Below are 19,159 nucleotides of genomic sequence, written 5' to 3'. Positions count from 1 at the left end.
ACAGTCAGTTTTCTCTTTGATTCTATTTTGGTATGTAAAACATGTTTATATTAAAATGGAAAAATCACACATATACATTTGCTCCACAAGATGTTTTGCTACACAAGATGTATAACACACTTTTAAAGAAGCAGTGACATGAACATGAGCCAGGCAGAGAAGTTCATTGTTCTCAATAGCAGAGCACAAAACGAAGCCCTGACACCCTCAGAGACTCCACGGGAACCAAACCCCAGAGTGGTACACTGTCTGTCAGCTAAAACTGAGTGGAAGCCCAGTGATGCTACTTGGTGGCATGCTATTCTGTGATTAGTTTCACCAGTAAATAAATTCTATATCTTGTGCTCTTTTTGCACTGCTTAACAGAGTTAATTTTTCAAGCCAGGCATGGTGGCGCACGCCTTTTATCCCAGCACTTGGGAGGCAGAGGTAAGAGGATCACCATGAGTTTATGGCCACCGTGAGACTACACAGTGAATTTCAGGTCAGCCTGGGCTAGAGTGAGACCCTACCTCAAAAAAAAAAAAAATCAATGTGTACCAAATAGAACAGAACTATTTCATTTTAATATTATTTATTTGAGAGAGTGAGAGGCAGAGAGAGAGAGTGAGTGAGATAATGGGCACGCCAGGGCCTCCAGCCACTTCAAACGAACTCCAGATGCATGAGCCACCTTATGCATCTGGCTTACATGGGTCCTGGGGAATTGAACCCCAGAACATAACTATTTCAACATGTCTAAATAGAGTGTTCATACAGGTACATTAACTGAAAATAATATTTGCCTAACATGATTAGAGAGAATATAAGAACAGTATGCTTTATAGGAGAAAATATAATGTGATACTTAATTATGAGACAAGGAGGTTTTCAGAGAAAATGAGATAAATCTACTCCAATTGTTATTTCACTTGTCATTTACTTGAAATAAAAATGCTCCTCAGCAGGTTACCTAATGCCCCCTTGACATCCTTATTCCTCAGGGTGTAGATGAAGGAGTTCAGGGTAGAAGTCACCACTCCATAGAACAGAGCCATGAACTTGGGCTGATCCCTTGTGATGGAGGAGGAGGGCTGGAGGTACATGCTAATGGCTGGACCATAAAATAAGAGAACCACAATGAGATGAGAGGAGCATGTCCCAAAGGCCATTTTCCTTCCTGCAGAAGATTTCATATTGAATATAGCACGTCCAATGCTAGCATAGGAGGCAGGAATTAAGCACAGAGGAATGGCCAAAATAAAAATGCAGACCACAGACAGTGCAAGCTCATTGGCCTCCTTTTCCCCACATGCGGTCTTTATCAGAACTGGAATCTCACACAACAAGTGGTCCAGTTCATTAATGCCACACAGTGGTAGCTGCAGTGTGAGAGTGACCTCAAAGACAGCAAAGGTCATCCCACACAGCCACATAACAGACACTGAGAGGATGCAGGTGCGCTGGCTCATGATGATGGTGTAGTGCAGAGGTCTGCAGATGGCCACATAGCGGTCAAAGGACATAAGAGCCAGGAGGAGACACTCTGTGGCCCCCATTGTGCTAAATAAATAAAGCTGAATTGCACACCCCACATAGCTGATGGTCTTTGTGGAGGTCCCCAGGTTGAGCAGCATCTGAGGCACGATGCTCGTGGTGTAACACATGTCCAGGAAGGAGAGGTTGGTGAGGAAGAAATACATGGGGCTGTGGAGTCGGGGGTCTAACCTGGACACCAGAATGATGGCGATGTTTCCCATCATGGCCATGGGGTACGTTACCAGGAGAATAATGAACACAGGGAGCTGCAGCCAAGGACAGTCAGCAAAGCCGAGGAGGATGAACTCCTCAGGACAGCTGTCATTAGTGACTGACATTCTTTTGAACTTGATTCACCTATAGTAAAAAAAAAGTGGGGAAAATATTTGAGTTTCAAATATTAAAAAGAAACATATTTATGTACTGGACATCCAATCATAACATTCATAAACTTGGTTAACATAAGGAAAATCAGCTCAAAAGCTGGGCGTGGTGGGTCTTTAATCCCAGTATTTGGGAGGCAGAGGTAGGAGGATCACCATGAGTTTGAGGCCACCCTGATACTACATAGTGAATTCCAGGTCAGCCTGGACTAGAGTGAGATCCTACCTCGAAAAACCAAAAAAAAAAAAAAAAAAAAGTTCAACATACCGCCAAAATAATTGTTTGGTAGATATGACACAGGGACCTGGAATCAGTTACTTTCAGAAAGCAGTGCTGCAAGGCACTATTGGCAAATTAACAAGAGTAAAAGCACTAGGGTAGCTATAATCTGAGGAGAAAGCTTGTGTTCTCTTCCCACTTCTAAGTAGTTGAGTAATCATAGCCTCTCTAGAGAGTCATGCCCTCAGATTTAATCAACTATTTTTAAAGTATTTGTAATCATGAAAGAATTTAGGTATTTTCAACTTTAGTTCCTTAAATATAATTGAGATAGTAAAACTATGACAAAAGTTTCCCATTGTTGGTTTCTGTTTGTTTGGTTGATTGGTTGGTTGGTTGATTTATTTTTATTTTTTATTTTTATGCAAGAGAGAGAGAAATGGCACCCCAGAGCCTCCAGCTACTGCAATCAAACTCCAGACATGTGCTCCCCCTTGTGCACATGTGCGACCTTGCACACTTGCATCCCTGCACGTCTGACTTACATGGGACCTGGAGAGTTGAACATGAGTCCTTAGGATTTGCAGGCAAGCACCTTAACCATTAAGCCATCTCTCCAGACCAATTGATTTGATTTTTGAAAATAGAGCTTCATGTAGCCTAGGCTAGCCTTCAACTCAGTAAGTAGTTGAGGATGTCCTTGAACTCCTGATCCTCTTGCTACTCCAGTGCCAGAATTATAGACACATGTCATCATGGCCAGTTTATGAGTTTGGAAATTTATTTATTACCCACTGATTGTAGGCAGCTACTTTTTTTTTTTTTTTAATTTTGTTTTGAGAGCTAGGTAACTGTTATCCGAAGAAAGGAGAAAAATCTTAGTTTGGACCCAGAGATTTACTTAAGTTTTCAAATTAATTTGACCTTTCCAGTAATAGCCTCTGTTTTTTTAAGCTAAAAGTCACATTCACAACAGCAAACCTACAGCTGATTAAAGCATTATTCAGGGAAGAGGAAACAAGCAGCGAAGGTTTTATCTTGCTTTACCATTCTCCCTTGAGCACAGATGTGTTTCCCTTCTTTGGTAAGAGGGGAGCAAATGCAGCACCTCAATGACATGACAGTTATTCTATAAGTACATCCGTGGCGTAAGGACACTACATGACACACCTAGACCGAGTGAGAAAACACAATATTTGCATTCTCTTTTTCTGTTCACATCTCTCCAGTCTGAAATTCAATTGTTTTTGAGGTTGGCTTAGGTGAGAGACCAAAATAAGATCAATTATAAAAAGGATCTTAGGGCTGGAGCAATGGCTTAGCAGTCAAGGTGCTTGCTTGCAAAGCCTTAGGACCCAGGTTTGATTCCCCAGAGCCCATGTAAGCCAGATGCACATGGTGGTGCATGCATCTGAAGTTCATTTGCAGTGGCCAGCAGCCCTGGTGCACCCATTCTCTGTCTCAAATAAATAAAATAAAACAAAGAAGAAGAAGAAGTTTATTTGGTCCTAGAAGAAAATGAAGAAGATATCTTTTTAAAAAATACTTTTATTTTTATTTATTTATTTTAGAGAGAGAAGCAGAGAGACAGAGACAGAATGAGCTGAGCACACCAGAGCCTCCAGCCACTGCAAACGAATTCCAGATGCATGTCCTACCTTGTGCATCTGGCTTATGTGGGTCCTGGGGCATTGAACCTAGGTCTTTTGGCTTTGCAGGCAAGCACCTTAACCACTAAGCTATCTCCCCAGCCCTGAGGAAGATATTTATAAGTTTAGAAAAGACTCCCTGAAATTATAATCTCTGTGAATTTCACATGTATATTAGGCACTATGACCTCTCCATCTTCTAGTCTTTCTTGAAAATCGATAATCAAGCCTAAGTGTCTATCAATGGATAACAGTATGATGAAGATGCAGTACATGTACACAATGGAGTTTTATTCAGCCTTACAGAATAATATACTTCTATAATTTGCAGCAAAATTGATGGAACTGGAGGACATAGTGTTAAATGAAATAAAGCTGGACACAAAAAGACAAGTATTTCATGTTCTCTTTCATACGTTGGGACTGGAAAAATGTTAGCCTTGAAGTAGAATGGAAATAACTAGAGGGAAGGGGGTGAGGGAACTGGGAAAAGGGTGATTGGATATTATCAATGCACAGTATGTGAATGTATGTAGTAATAAAAATTTTATCCAAGAACACTAACTTTAAAAATAGCATGCATGCATGCCTGTAATCCCATCACTAGGGAGGCAGAGGTAGGAGGATCACTGTGAGCTCAAGGCCAGCCTGAGAGTACATCATGAATTCCAAGTCAGCCTGGGCTAGAGCAAGACCCTATCATGAACAAACCAACAAAAATAACATGCATGAACTTTAAAAGCAACTGTCATTTTACTTACCCAATTCTCTTGAATAGTATTCAGTTAAAAAATTATGAAGGTATTCATTAGAATTTTTCAAACTTTGGGGTTGGGGACATGGATCAGCACTTAAGATGCTTGATTGATTGCCAGCTTGAGTTCAAAACCACTGTGTAAAGCTGAATTCACTTGAAGTGGCAAAACACACATGCACACACAAATAGTTGACTATATATTTAAATATCTCATAAATCCTTTATGAATATTTGTTAATAAGCTTATAGATTTATTATTTTACCTGACTGGACAGTCCTTGGAAAACTAAATTTATGATACTATCTGTATTTGAACCTGATTCAGAGCATAACTAATGTAAAGAGTACTTTATTACAGGTGTGTGTTTGTTGCAGGAAATTCTTCCTTAAGGCAACACAAACACATATCTTATTCACCAAAAATAGAGCTCAGGCGACAGAGCAATTGCACCAAAACCAGTTTTAGTGAACCAATGATTATATTGAGGCTACTTAGAGAACAGAGTGTGGTGTTGCTGACAGGAGCATGAATGACCCAAAGGCAGCTGCATTACCAAAAACCCCACCGCAGCATGGGTGACGAGTCCCGGAAGCTCACTGCCCAGCCTGCAGGCAGTTTGGCTGGTCACAGTCTCCAGCACACTACGTGACTTGCAGGCAGGTCAGTCAGAGAATCTCCCCCAAGCCATTGTTTTCCCATCCTGTATCTTTAGGGCAGTCTTGTAACCTTTTCCCTAGACTTGTTGACTTCCTCCCCTGCCCAGGAGGACATGTGTAAAATTGGCAGAAAGTTGATATACAACAGTGTTGAAAATAATTTCAGGTGACTAGTTCTCATTGAGGCAGATGCTAATAGATGGGGAAAACAATAAATTAATCAGTGAACTTTTGTCAGAAAATAACTTATTATTGATAGTGAGTAAAGCTGTCAGTATTCACTATAGATGCTCCATGAGCCAAGGTTGCCTTCAGAGTAAGGAAAATACCTTATTTCTCTTGTAATGTAAACATTACTCCCAGAAAGGTACATTTGCCCTCTTTCCTGTCTTCTCATTTGCATAATCATCACAATAAGTTAAAATGGAGTTGCTCTATAACCTAAGAGAAAACAAGCCACAGCCTAGACAACCCCGCCCACCACTGTTGAACTTTCTTGCTATCCCTCCAAGAGAAATAGTTTAGTCTCCCCACCCATTCCTGGCTCTGGTGGCATCTGTGGTGAAAAGAAGCTGAAGAGGTTGGATAAGAAAGATGAACAGGTGGAGTGGGTCACCCTTCACTTTTTTTTTTTTTAAATTATTTATTTATTTATTTGAGAGCGACAGACACAGAGAGAAAGACAGGTAGAGGGAGAGAGAGAATGGGCGCGCCAGGGCTTCCAGCCTCTGCAAACGAACTCCAGACACGTGCGCCCCCTTGTGCATCTGGCTAACGTGGGACCTGGGGAACCGAGCCTCGAACCATGGTCCTTAGGCTTCACAGGCAAGCACTTAACCGCTAAGCCATCTCTCCAGCCCACCCTTCACTTTTATTCATGTGTAGTGGGCCTCATGAACCTCAACTATGTCCCATGATGACCAAGCCCTGTTCTGAGTTGTGGATCTTTAAGCTATTACTGCTCTAAACATGACGTGGCTCTCACGTGTCCCCTCTCCAGGGCTTGTATTCAGTGGTCTTCTGTCTCACTGGGCTGTTTTCTTAGTAGGAAAAAATGTCCCACTTCTGGAATTAATGTGGCAGCAGTTGGAGGTTGGCCTTATCCTCCCTTCTCCAGCACGTTCTGTTGACAGACGTGGATGGCGCAGGGCAGAGAGGCCAGCTGAGGGTAACGTGAAGGCAATGGTTTAATGGTGACCACTGCTGCTGTTTTCAGGGCCGGGTTTGAACCCAGAGCACCGTTGGTGCTGAGCAAGCTTTCCAGCCCTGAACGTGTCCAGCCAGACTCCTCAAGTCACAGATTCTAACAAGCTCCTCTTTAATGGCATTTTGCTTTCAATGAGTGTGCAGTGTGCTGGTAAATAGAACCAGGCTATTTCTTTTTAATTAATTATTTATTTACTTATTTGCAAGCAGGAGAGAGAGAGAATGAATATGGGCACATCAGAGTCTCTAACCACTGCAAACAAACTCCACACAAATACATCACTTGGTACATCTAGTTTAATGTGGGTCCTGGGGAATTGAAGCAGGGTCCTTAGGCTTTGCAGGCAAATGCCTTAACCACTGAGTCATCTCTCCAGCCCCAGAATCAGGTTATTCCAAAGCACACCCAACAACAGAAGAGTTTGCCACCAACTTCGCCTGGCAAGTCACTAATTGTGCACAGGAAGCATTTTCTCAGAGAGCTCTGTCCCCAGGAGCTGAGCTGCCTCATCTGGGGACAGGAGCACCGAGGGGCCTGAGTGACAATTCCCCTGAGGTGTCGGGAACAGCACACACACAACCCACTCACAAAGCCTTCTTCATATTTCTTCCCTTCATCTTCCTACTGAGGCTTCCACACACCCCACCCCTGTGGCCACTGGAGACCAGGAGTTTTATTTCCATACCTTAAACACTAATCATTTGGACTACAGTGTCTCTGTCTGGAGGATGTTTGAAAATGTAAGCATCTTCCTTCATAATGCCATTTTTGAAAGATATTTGTCAAAATGAGGTAAATAAAAATACAATTGCTATAGAGGTCATGAATGTGTGTAGGTTGCACTGTCTAATGTATATCAAAGACAGAGTATTATATTTCAGGTGGATTTTTCTTTAAAAAATATTTTATTTAGTTAATTAGTTATTACAGAAAAAGAGGAAGAGAGAGAGAATGGGTGCTCCAGGGCCTCTAGCCACTGCAAACAAACTCCACATGCATGTGCCACCTTGTGCAGATGGCTAAAATGGGTACTGGGGAATCAAACTCCGGTCCTTGGGCTTTGCAGGCAAGCACTTTAACCACTAAGCCATCTCCTCAGCCCTCAGGTGGCTTTTTCTAAATCTTGGAGGAATCTTATTGAGTGTCTCCAGGAACAACTAGATTCTCTTTGACTTGAAGCTCTTCCACAGTCTGTAACTTAGTAAACTTCAATAAATTTCAATAAAGAAAACTTCCATAAATACAAATACCTAAGTGAAGTATGAAATATTTAATGAACCATTTGCTTTTAAAAATGTGCTTAAAATTTTTGATGAATTGATTTGTCTGCAATCCATCCAGAGTTATGTTCTCATGTGAAATCACTATTAGCTCTGCTCTGACCTCTTTTCTTCGAGGTAGGGTCTCACTCTAGCTCAGGCTCACCTGAAAATCACTCTGTAGTCTCAGGGGGACCTTGAGCTTATGGCTCCCAAGTGCTGGGATTAAAGGCATGCACCACCACACCCGGCTCTGCTCTGACTTTTTACTAATCTATAAACCTAAAGGCGCTACGAATAAGAAAATACTAAGACTGTGTGGGATGAAAATGGAGGAAGTGTATTAAGACACACTCTGATGAAAATGTAACTGGAAATACACACAGGACTAGACAAGAATACACCCTGCAATTTATTACAGTGACTGGACACTCCAGGTGCATGGATCTCTATGGATTGAGACATAGATTGATTGTTCCTGGAAGTGTGAAACACAAAGTCATCAAATCCTAGGGCAAACATATTATGAGAATAACAGAAAACATGAGAAATTTAAGGATGGAGTAATAGAACTTTATGTATTCTCATAGTAAACTCCCTTGTTCTCTAGGGAAACATCCAGAGAAAACAAAGGGCTTTGGGGTGGACACCACTCAAACAAAACATTTAATAAAATCAGTAACTGGAGGGGGGAAACTCCCAAATAACACGGGTTGCTGAGAATGAATACTGTTATTATAATTTGATGAAGCTGATCATAGAAGAATTGGTGGAAAATGAAAACTAAATTTACTTTTTAAATATTGATGGATGATTCATGCAATAAAAATAATAAAGCATGAATATAAAACAAAGGTAAATGAATAAATACTGGGTGTTCTATCCTACATAAATACTAGCTTTCAGAATTTACATTTTATAATCAAATTAACTGATAGAATATTACTATTACTTATTTGTGTGTGTATTTGTATATGAGTGTGTGTGTATAAATGTGGGCATGTGTGTGCCATGGTGCACATGTAGAGAAGTTGGAGAACACCTTTCTGGTCAGCCCTAGCCTGTCCACCTCATTTGAGGTAAGTTTTCTTGCTCTGGATTCGTGCTCTGCTGTTCTCTGCTGTCCTCACCACAAGTTTCCCATTGAGGCCTCCCATCTAGAAGTCAGCATGAGGATGCTATGGTTTGAGCCACCACGGCTTACAGCTTCTTAGATGGGGCCTGAGGGTGGAACTTGGGAATTCCAGCTTGACTGGCGAATGCTTCGTCCACTGAACCATCTCCCCAGTGCACTATCATATTTCTACATTATATATTGTCTACATCCTGAAAGAAGATTTTAGGCCAAAATGTGGTCATAAATTTATTGTGCTCATGTCCCATCTTGAACACAGTCTGGGTTGTAAGCTGTGCAGGGGCCACACTCATAACTTCTTAGAACTCAGATGTTTTCTGTCGAGTGTTGAAGTGCTGAAGCCATACCCCGTTCTCGTTCTTCTTTTTTTTTTTTTTCTTTTTCTTTTTTTATTTGGAGGTAGAGTTTCACTGTATCATTCTACCCAGTCTGACCTGGAATTCACTATGTAGTCACAGGGTGGCTTCAAACTCACAGCGATTCTTCTACCTCTGCCTCCCCAGTGCTGGGGTTCTCATTCTTCATAGTCAAGTTAAAAATGATTCTTAACAAATGTGCACCTGTGTGGGCACACTCTTTTTGGGGGCGGATTTAGTTTTTAGTGGTTTTACTGTGGTCATTACTGCAATAGTAATGACTGTGTCAACAAGTTTTTAAATTAGCAATGAAATATCCTCATTGAAATTCAGTAGTTCAGGCTAGTCACTACAGCAGCAGTACAGCAAGTGTTCCTCGAGGGAGGCTGTCAGCGGCAGCTAAGAAACGGTTCATCATCCTCTGTGGGCTCTGTGTGCCCCACTCCACGCTCACAAAGAACTGTGAATGTCACAGACTCTTTGTCTCTATTTATGTTCACATAATTGCTTCTGTGGGACCAACGTTCTCTGAAGAAGCCATAACTGTGTGCAATCCCACAGACCCTTGAACTGTTGCTGAGTGGAATCCATGATTGCAGACAGATGAAATTTTAAGGGCAACTGTTATCTTGGGCTATCTTGGTCCCTTCAGTAGTCATTTGTTTTCTTACCTTGCATCCTCATGAATATTCAAAAATATCTTGGAATGCATGGCTACACTTAATAGATCTCTAGTCTCCCCCACCCCTAATGCTAAGAATGCAAAAAAAAATAAATAAATAAATGCACAAAACAGTCAGCAATGATTTCCACACTTTGCTGTGACTCACCTAACTAATATCCCCAGGAATGCATTTGATGAGTTTATCGACTTCTGACAACCTTTTATCTTTCTTGTAAAAGTTCTCCTAACTTTGTCACTGAAGAGCTGTCACACAGGGTCTGTCACCTTAACCAAGGTGACTTATATTTGTTTAAGAATAAACTATTTTCAAGCCAAGCATGGTGGTACACGCCTTTGAGCCCAGCATTCGAGAGGCAGAGGTAAGAGGATTGCTATGAATTCAAGGCCAGCCTGAGACTATATAGTAAATTCTAGGTCAGCCTGGGCTAGAGTGAGCCCCTACCTCAAAAAAAAAACAAAACTATTTTCCTATTTATTTGAAAACAGAGTATTAATTTTTGTTGGAACTTCTTTAGAAATGTACTATGATTATTACTTTAAAAAATTGTGCAGGGCTGGAGAGATGGCTTAGCAGTTAAGCACTTGACTGTGAAGGCTAAGGACCCCAGTTCGAGGCTCAGTTCCCCAGGACCCACATTAGCCAGATGCACAAGGGGGTGCACGCGTCTGGAGTTCGTTTGCAGTGGCTGGAGGCCCTGGTGTGCCCATTCTCTCTCTCTCTCTCTCTCTCTCTCTCTCTCTCTCTCTCTCTCTGTCACTTTCAAATAAATAAATAATTTTTTTAAAAATTGTACAATGTTTTGTCTAAGTGAGTAAGGAAAATCCCAGGGCCAGCTGTGAGATGCATTGCAGTGAGTTGTTATTCAGGGAGGTCACTGAGGCACCCCAACAATGCAGACTATTGACAGACAAGACAGTGCTCTTGATTGCCTGCCAGAACTAGATGATAAAACTACTGTTGAAGACAGCACTTGCTTTGGTTGCAGGGCACTGAGAAATCAGGCAGGAGCTGAAGGGTAGAAAGTACTGTGCAGGCTGCTGGCAGAACAAAGTCCTCAACAATCTCATCCAGCTAATATCCTGAAGGCAATATAACCAACCAGCTAGGCAAGACTTGTCTAGTGCAATAGTGGCATGACTGTTAAGAGGCGATCAACTGCTCTCAGACTGGATGTGGGGCCTACTCCATAAGAGGGAGATATTTCTTTATGTTATTAATGGTGCTTCATGGAGTTAGCCATAGTGGGATTTAAGGAATTCCCTTGATTTAGTCTCTGTGGAAACAGCACAAACTAGACAATATGTTGATGGGCTCCAATAGTATGCAGGCTTTGTGAAAAGCCAATTGTTAATTAATGCAATGGCCACTTCATAACCATAAGACAGCAATTCCAAGCGCTTTTACCCAGACTCTGGCTCTTACTTTCTTTCCATCCTCACTTCTGCAATGTTCCCTTAGCCTTGGAGGTTGTGATTAGCAATGTCACATATTTTTCTGAGCACTCAATAGTTACTTATTCTCAACAATTTGATAATTGCAGTCAATTCTTATTAGTAGCTTTCCACTCAGGGATCATTTTGATCATGCTACAAATTCCAAATGATGCTTTGTTTATGTATGCATATATTCTTCATTATACACAATCATACTGTGGTGATTTGAATGTGAAATGCCCCCCCCACCCCACCCAGAGCCTCATATGTTTTAAATGCTCAGTCCCTAGCTGGTGGCAGTTGAGGAGGTGGAGCCTGACTGGCACATGTCATGGGGCACAGAACCTGAAGTTCATTAGTCCAGCTTTTCTTGACATTCAGCTAGCCAACTCACTCTTGCTGCCTCCTCCCAGCTGATGTGGCAAGATGTGATGCCAGCCTCTGCTTTACCATGCTTTCTTACCATGATGAAATTTTCCCTCCAGACTTAAGCTAAAATAAAAACCTCCCTTCCCACAACAGGCTTTTTGTCAGGTGTTTTGACCCATCAACAAGGAAGTACCTGTTATACTTACATACTTCTTTCCATAACAGTTCAACACTAAATAATCACAAGTTCATGAATTTGTGATGATAAATTATAACTGGTGTCATTGCCAACTTTTAAACTTTATTGTCAAGAATTAAATTGGGCATTCAACTCTTAAGTTATAAGACTTATTAAGTCATAACTTTTTATAATAAATATATTTAATCTTTTTCATGTGAAACTTATATTAATGAATTATTCATATTGCTTGCTGGTGAAATCAACTTGTAACTTATTTCTAAAATGCAAAATAATTTTCCTCCAAGTGACTCTCACTTAGTTTACAAGGGCATTTCTGCTTTTCCAATTGAGACAAAAGCTTCTCAGCTTGTTGTTAATTAGGACCTTTTCCTAACACTGACTCCAAAATTCATGCTGATAATATTTAAAGGGACTGTAAGAAAGTATCCACACAATTTCCCCTTTATTCTGATTGATACATGATCTCATTAAAATATGAAAAGTGTGCATATATATCTGCTACTGAAGATTTATAACATACATTAAAAATTAATGATATCAACATGGATTAGGCAGATAAACTCGTTGTGAAGTGTAGAGCATGAAATGAAGCCTGCTGCCTGTGGAAACCAAACTGCAGAGTGGTGTCCTGTCTCTCAGTCGGTACTGAGAGGAAGCTCAATGATGGTACTATAATCATTGCTATTTTACTTGATTAGCTTGACCAGTAGATATCATAACTTATGTCCTTTTGGTACTGCTTAAGAAGGTTACATTCTGAGACTGGAGAGATGGATAAGGCACTTGCCCATAAAATATAAGGACTCAGGTTTGATTCCCCAGGACATACAGCCAGATGCACAAGGTAGCATATGTGTCTGGAGTTCATTTGCAGTGGCTAGAGGCCCTAGCAGAGACATTCTCTCTCTCTCCTTCTGTCTCTCTGTCTCTCTCTCCCTCTTTCTCTCTTTCATATATAAGTAAATAAAATATTTTTTAAAAGCATGTTACATTTGTAACGTGTACCAAATGGAATAGAATTATTTCAGCATTTCTAAATATACCATACATACAAGTGCAGGTTAACTGAAAATAACACTTGTATAATATTATTAGAAAGAAAATAAGAAACAGATGCTTCATGAGGAGACTATATAAAGTGATGTTCATTTATGAGACAAGAATAGGCTATTAGAGAAACCTATATAAAATTACACTAATTGTTAAATCATTTCACTTGTTGTCTACTTGGAACAAAAATGCTCCTCAGCAGGTTGCCTAGTGCCCCCTTCACATCCTTGTTCCTCAGGGTATAGATAAAGGGGTTCAGGGTAGGAGTCACCACCCCATAGAACAGAGCCATGAACTTGGGCTGGTCCCTTGTGATGGAGGAGGGGGGCTGGAGATACATGCTAATGCCTGGGCCAAAAAATAAGAGAACTACAATGAGATGAGAGGAGCATGTCCCAAAAGCTTTTTTCCTTCCTGCAGAAGATTTCATATTGAATATAGCACGTCCAATGCTAGCATAGGAGGCAAGAATTAAGCACAGAGGAACCGCCAAAATAAAAATGCAGACCACAGAGAGAGCAAGCTCATTGGCTTCCTTTTCCCCACACGCGGTCTTTATCAGAACTGGCATCTCACACAACAAGTGGTCCAGTTTATTAACGCCACACAGTGGCAACTGCAGTGTGACAGTGGCCTCAGAGAAGGCATAGGTCATTCCACAGAGCCACATAACGGACACTGAGAGGATGCAGTTGCGCTGGCTCATGATGATGGTGTAGTGCAGAGGTCTGCAGATGGCCACATAGCGATCAACGGACATAAGAGCCAGGAGGAGACATTCTGAGGCCCCCATTAAGTGGAAGACATAGAGTTGGACTGCACACCCCGCGTAGCTGATGGTCTTTGTGGAGGTCCCCAGGTTGAGCAGCATCTGAGGCACGATGCTCGTGGTGTAACACATGTCCAGAAAGGAGAGGTTGGTGAGGAAGAAATACATGGGGCTGTGGAGTCGGGGGTCTAACCTGGACACCAGAATGATGGCGATGTTTCCCATCATGGCCATGGGGTACGTTACCAGGAGAATAATGAACACAGGGAGCTGCAGCCAAGGACGGTCAGCAAAGCCGAGGAGGATGAACTCTGCAGGATGGCTGTCGTTACTGACTGCCATTCTCTTCTATTTGATGCCCCTACAGTAAGGAAGCAGAAAAAATATTTGAGTTTCAGATAATTTTAGAAAATACAATTTTGTAGAGGATGAATTACATTTATATGTGGTGGGAATCATATTCTATATCTAGCATAAGATTCCTCTCATGTTACTGCCACTTAGAAGCAGATACTATCATGAAGTAAGCTCACTACTGCAAAACTGAGTTTTCTCCCCTGAATTACAAAGCTAACAATAACCCTGTCCTCCAGAGGAGCTGAGCACTCGATGAGTATAATATGGCTTATGTGTTAGAAACTCCAAAACAGGATTTATAAACTTTGCTAGCAAAAGAAAATAGCTAAAGGTTATAGTAAAGTTAATATTTGTGGGTGTGACACAGGGTCCTGCAATCATATGGTTACTTTCAGAGGCAGTGCTGCAAGGGGCTATTGACAAATTAACAAGAGTGAACATTGTGTGGTAGCAACAGTCAAAGGAGGCGAAAAACCTGGGTTCAATTCCCTCTTCCAAGGGTTTGAGCAATCCTAGCCTCTCCAGGGAGAGTTATGACTTCCATTTTAAACTATTTCTTAACTGTTTGTGATTATTCAAGAAATTGAAACAATTTTTAACTGTGTTTCCTTAAATAAAATGTGCATATGAAGTCCAAGGGAAAACACTGGGCTTTCTTCTCTTCTGACTCATCCATGTATGTCTTTCATTGATATGGGTCTCTTCCTAACCAGGCAGGGCTGTCTGTCAGCAACCCAAGTGATCCTCTGCTCTGCAAACTGAGACCTGGGGCTAAAGGCAAATGGGGCTATATCCAGAGGGGATCTGAAGGATTAACTTTGAGTGTCTCCAGCTTGAAAGGCCCTCATGCTTAAGCAGCAAGCATTCTTAACCCCTAAGGCATTTCCTCAGTACAGAGCTTCTTAGCTTTATATAAAGTATTAAAATAAAATATATTAAATCTGATGCTGAAACATTTGTATTAAACACATACACAAAAAGTACATGAATTTTAAGCATGCATGGAGAAATTATTCGTGTAATATATGCACATGACTGAATGAAAGCTTCATTTGGGTACTTAATATCTGTCAGATGTAATGTATGTTGAATTTTAAATATTTTTGAGGATGCTTAAGTGGGAAACTAGAATAAGTCTAATTACAAAAAGAAGTCTAGCTGGTCCTAGGATAAAATGAAGAGGACGTTTCTGAGTTTAGAAAAGACTCCCCGAAATCATATTCTCACTGCTTTTCACATGTACACTAGGCACTATGACCTTTCCATCTTCCAGTGACCAAGCTAAATGTCCATTGACAGATGAATGGATAAAAATGTAGTACACATACATAATGGAGTTGTACTCAGTAATAAATAAAAATAAAATCCCAGGGCTGGAGGGATGGCTTAACAGTTAAGGCATTTGCCTGCAAAGCCCAAGGACCCTGGTTTGATTCCCCAGGACCCACGTAAGCATGCCCATTCTCTCTCTCTCTCTCTCTCTTTCTCTGACTCTCTCAAATAAATAAATAAAAACTTAAAATAAATAAAATCCCATAATTCAAAGCAAAACTAATAGACTGGAGGACATTGTATTAAGTGAAATAAAGCCAGACACATGAAAACAAGTACTGCATGTCCTCTATCATATGTCAGGACTAAAAAAAAGTCACTCTTGAAGTAGAAGAGATTACTAGGCATGGTGAAAGGTTTGAGGTAAGAGATAAAAGGAGGTTGGAGATTATCAATGCACCGTATATGCATCTTTAAAATATCACACTAGGGCTGGAGAGATGGCTTAGCGGTTAAGTGCTTGCCTGTGAAGCCTAAGGACCCCGGTTCGAGGCTCGGTTCCCCAGGTCCCACGTTAGCCAGATGCATAAGGGGGCGCACGCATCTGGAGTTCGTTTGCAGAGGCTGGAAGCCCTGGCGCGCCCATTCCCTCTCTCTCCCTCTATCTGTCTTTCTCTCTGTGTCTGTCGCTCTCAAATAAATAAATAAATAAATAATTTTAAAAAATAAAATAAAATATCACACTAAATCCCATTAATATATGCAATTAATGTGTATTACTAAAATTGTATTCAAAACCACCAATTTTAAAAAGAGCATGAATTGCCTTTTTTACTTACCCAATTTTCTTGAACAGTGTTCAGTAAAAAAGAATAATGAAGGATAGAACACCTGTAATACACAGGTGAGTATTCAAGAATTAACCTCAAAACACTTAGTTTTTCAGTGAATGCAGGGTACCAAAGGGGGGAAAGTCTTGCATCTGCAAGACAATAGTGGGAAATACCAATAATGCGTTCCAGGTATGTTTTGTTGTTTCTCCTGAGACCTCGGGGACACTATTTGCAGTCAAGTCATTCATTAATCCTTCTCTCAGAGCTCCTTGGGAAACATCTCTCTGTGGAAATGCTTCTAATATATGATTGTTTATCTACTTAATTGAGATTGGAAGAAAACCTCTCTGTTGTTAGACTTACCTTAAACCTATTCAATTTTCCAACACATTTTACATTGCATTTAAATGAAATATAATTAAATATATATATGTAAATTGTATAAAATCAGTACAAACTAGCTTGAATAAATGATCAATGAGTTCTTTAATCTCACTTCATTAATTCTTAGAACAGTTCAGATAACGTTTAAATATTTTCAGTCCTAAAAAGAGACACAAGGTCTGGAGAGGTGGCTCAGAAGTTAAGGCACTTGCCTACAAAACCTAATGACCTGATTTGATTCCCCAGTACCCATGTAAAGCCAGATCAACAAAGTGGCACATGCATCTGGAGTTTGTTTGCAGTGGCTAGAGGCCCTGGCACACACATTCTCCCTCTCTCTCTCTCTCTCTCTCTCTCTCTCTCTCTCTCTCTCTCTCTCTCCCTGTCTCTTTCTCTATGTTTATATCTCTGCTTGCAGATCAATAAATAAATAAAATATTTTAAAGAACCACAAAAGTAAATCGCACAGAGAGGGAATTTTTTTTTTTTTTTTTTTGGCTTTTCTTTTGTTTTTTGAGGTGGGGTTTCACTGTAGCTCAGACTGACCTAGAATTCACTATATAGTCTCAGGGTGGCCTTGAACTCATGGCGATCCACTTATATCAAACAAACAAAAATGATGGGGCTAGAGAGAAGGCTCAGAGGCGAAAAGTGCTTGCTTGCAAAGCTGTATAACCCAGGCTCAATTCCCCAGACACCCATGCAAAAGCCAGATACACAAATTGATGCAGGCAGCTGGAGTTTGTTTACAATGACTAGAGGTCCTGGCATGACTATTTCTCTGTCTCTCTCTCCTCCCCATCTCTTTCTGCTTGCAAATAAATAAATAAATATGTAAAAGGGGATTTGAAGATTGAGGAGATGGCTCCATAGTTAAAGGCACTTGTTTTAAAAGTCTGACTGCCTGAATTCAATTCCCCAGTACTCACATAAAGCCAGATGCACAAGGTAGTGCATGCATCTGGAGTTCATTTGCAGAGGCTAAAGGCCCTGATATGTGCATATTCGTTTCTCTCTCTCTCTCCCTCTCTCTCTCTCTCTCTCTCTCCTTTATTCCCTCCTTCTCTTACTCTCTTCTTCCCTTTTCTCTCTCTCAAATAAAGCAATAAAATATTTTTTAAATATTCCTACTTAAAATCAATATATTCATGTGATAAGAAAGCAGGAGGGTAGGGCTGTAGAGATGGCTTAGTGGTTAAGGTGCTGGCCTGCAAAGCCTAAGGACCCATGTACTATCTCTCTCCAGATCCCATGAAAGCCAGACACACAAATATGAGGCAGGTACAAGGTTGCACATGCCCACTAGGTAGTGCAAGCATCTGGAGTTCGATCGCAGTGGCTGAGGCACTGGTGCACCAATTTGCTCTCAAAAAAAAAAATTTTTTTTTTAAAGGAAAAGAGGGTGTGGTGGTGCATGTCTTTAATACCAGCACTTGGGAGGCAGAGGTAGGGGGATTACCGTGAGTTCGAGGCCACCCTGAGACTCCATAGTGAATTCCAGGTCAGCCTGGGCTAGAGTGAGACCCTACCTTGAAAAACCAAAAAAAAAGAAAGGAAGGAAGGAAGAAAGAAAGGAAAGGAAAAGAAGGTAGGAGAGTAAAAATGTTAAGTAAGGGGATAGAAAAGCGGAAGGGGTGGGGAAAGGGTTAACCACATCTAAGGATGTATGAAAAACCCATATAGAAACCTATCTTTTGTCAGTTAATTAAAATATGTAAGTTTTTAAAATGAATTTGAATAGAACTACCCTATGTGGACAGATAGTACTTCTTCCAGCAACCATAGGTTATTATAGGAAAATCCCAGTGTCAGTGGTGGGATGCATCCCAGTGAGTTAGTTATCGACCAAGAGTCCACTGAGGCACGTCAAACAATACAGGCTAAGCGCTCTTGGTTGTCCACAAGAACTAGATGATAAGACTGTCACTGAAGACAACCACTTGCTTTGGTTGCAAGACACTGAGAAATCAAGTAGGAGCTGAGCTGCACACTTCCTCACTGGTGCCTGGCTGCCTCAGTGGTGAAGAGGATTATATAAGCTGCTGGGAGGAAAGAGTCATCAACAATCTCACCCAGCTGTAGCCCTGCAAGGAACACAACCAGCCAGCCAGAAAAGATCTGTACAATGGCGCAGTAGTGGTGTAACTATAAGGGGGTAATCAACTGCTCTCTGATTGCATTTGAGATCCACTCTGTGGGAACCAGATATTTGTGTTATTAATGGCCCTCTGTACAGCTAGCTATAGTGAGAATCAAGGAATGTTTTTTACTTGGGTCACTATGGAAACAGTACAAATTAGAGAATATGTTGGGCTAGAGAGATGACTTAGCAGTTAAGACTCGCACTTGCCTAGGAAGCCTAAGGACCCATGTTTGATTCCCCAGAACCAACGTAAGCCAGATGCACAAGGTGGCATGTACATCTGGAGTCAATTTGCAGTGGTTGGTGTGCCCATTCTCTTTCTCTGTCTGCCTTTTCTCTCTCTCAAATAAATAAATAAATAAATATTTCTTAAAAAGTTAAAGAATATGTTGATTGCCCAAATATTACACAGGCCTTCTGCAGAGCCACTGTGTGGTCATAAATGCAATAGCCACTTCATACCCATAAGGCAGCATTTCCAAGCACTTCTCCCCAAACTCTGGCTCTTTCTTTCTGCACT

General features: G+C 41.0%; 2 protein-coding genes across 2 annotated transcripts; both read right to left on the bottom strand.

Moving 5' to 3' along the window:
- Positions 1-914: 914 nt before the first annotated feature.
- On the bottom strand, positions 915-1,856 carry LOC101603464 (putative olfactory receptor 2B3). The gene has a single exon (XM_012951798.2). The coding sequence runs from the start codon at positions 1,854-1,856 to the stop codon at positions 915-917; it is 942 nt and encodes a 313-aa protein (XP_012807252.2).
- An 11,182-nt stretch (positions 1,857-13,038) lies between these two features.
- LOC101603169 (olfactory receptor 2B11-like) lies at positions 13,039-13,992 on the bottom strand. The gene has a single exon (XM_045132809.1). The coding sequence runs from the start codon at positions 13,990-13,992 to the stop codon at positions 13,039-13,041; it is 954 nt and encodes a 317-aa protein (XP_044988744.1).
- Between the last annotated feature and the right edge of the window lie 5,167 nt (positions 13,993-19,159).

Source organism: Jaculus jaculus, chromosome 13, assembly GCF_020740685.1.
Source record: "Jaculus jaculus isolate mJacJac1 chromosome 13, mJacJac1.mat.Y.cur, whole genome shotgun sequence".
Classification (NCBI taxonomy): domain Eukaryota; kingdom Metazoa; phylum Chordata; class Mammalia; order Rodentia; family Dipodidae; genus Jaculus; species Jaculus jaculus.
The sequence above is the reverse complement of the archived record's forward strand: the minus strand, read 5'-3'. Positions and strand labels throughout refer to the sequence as shown.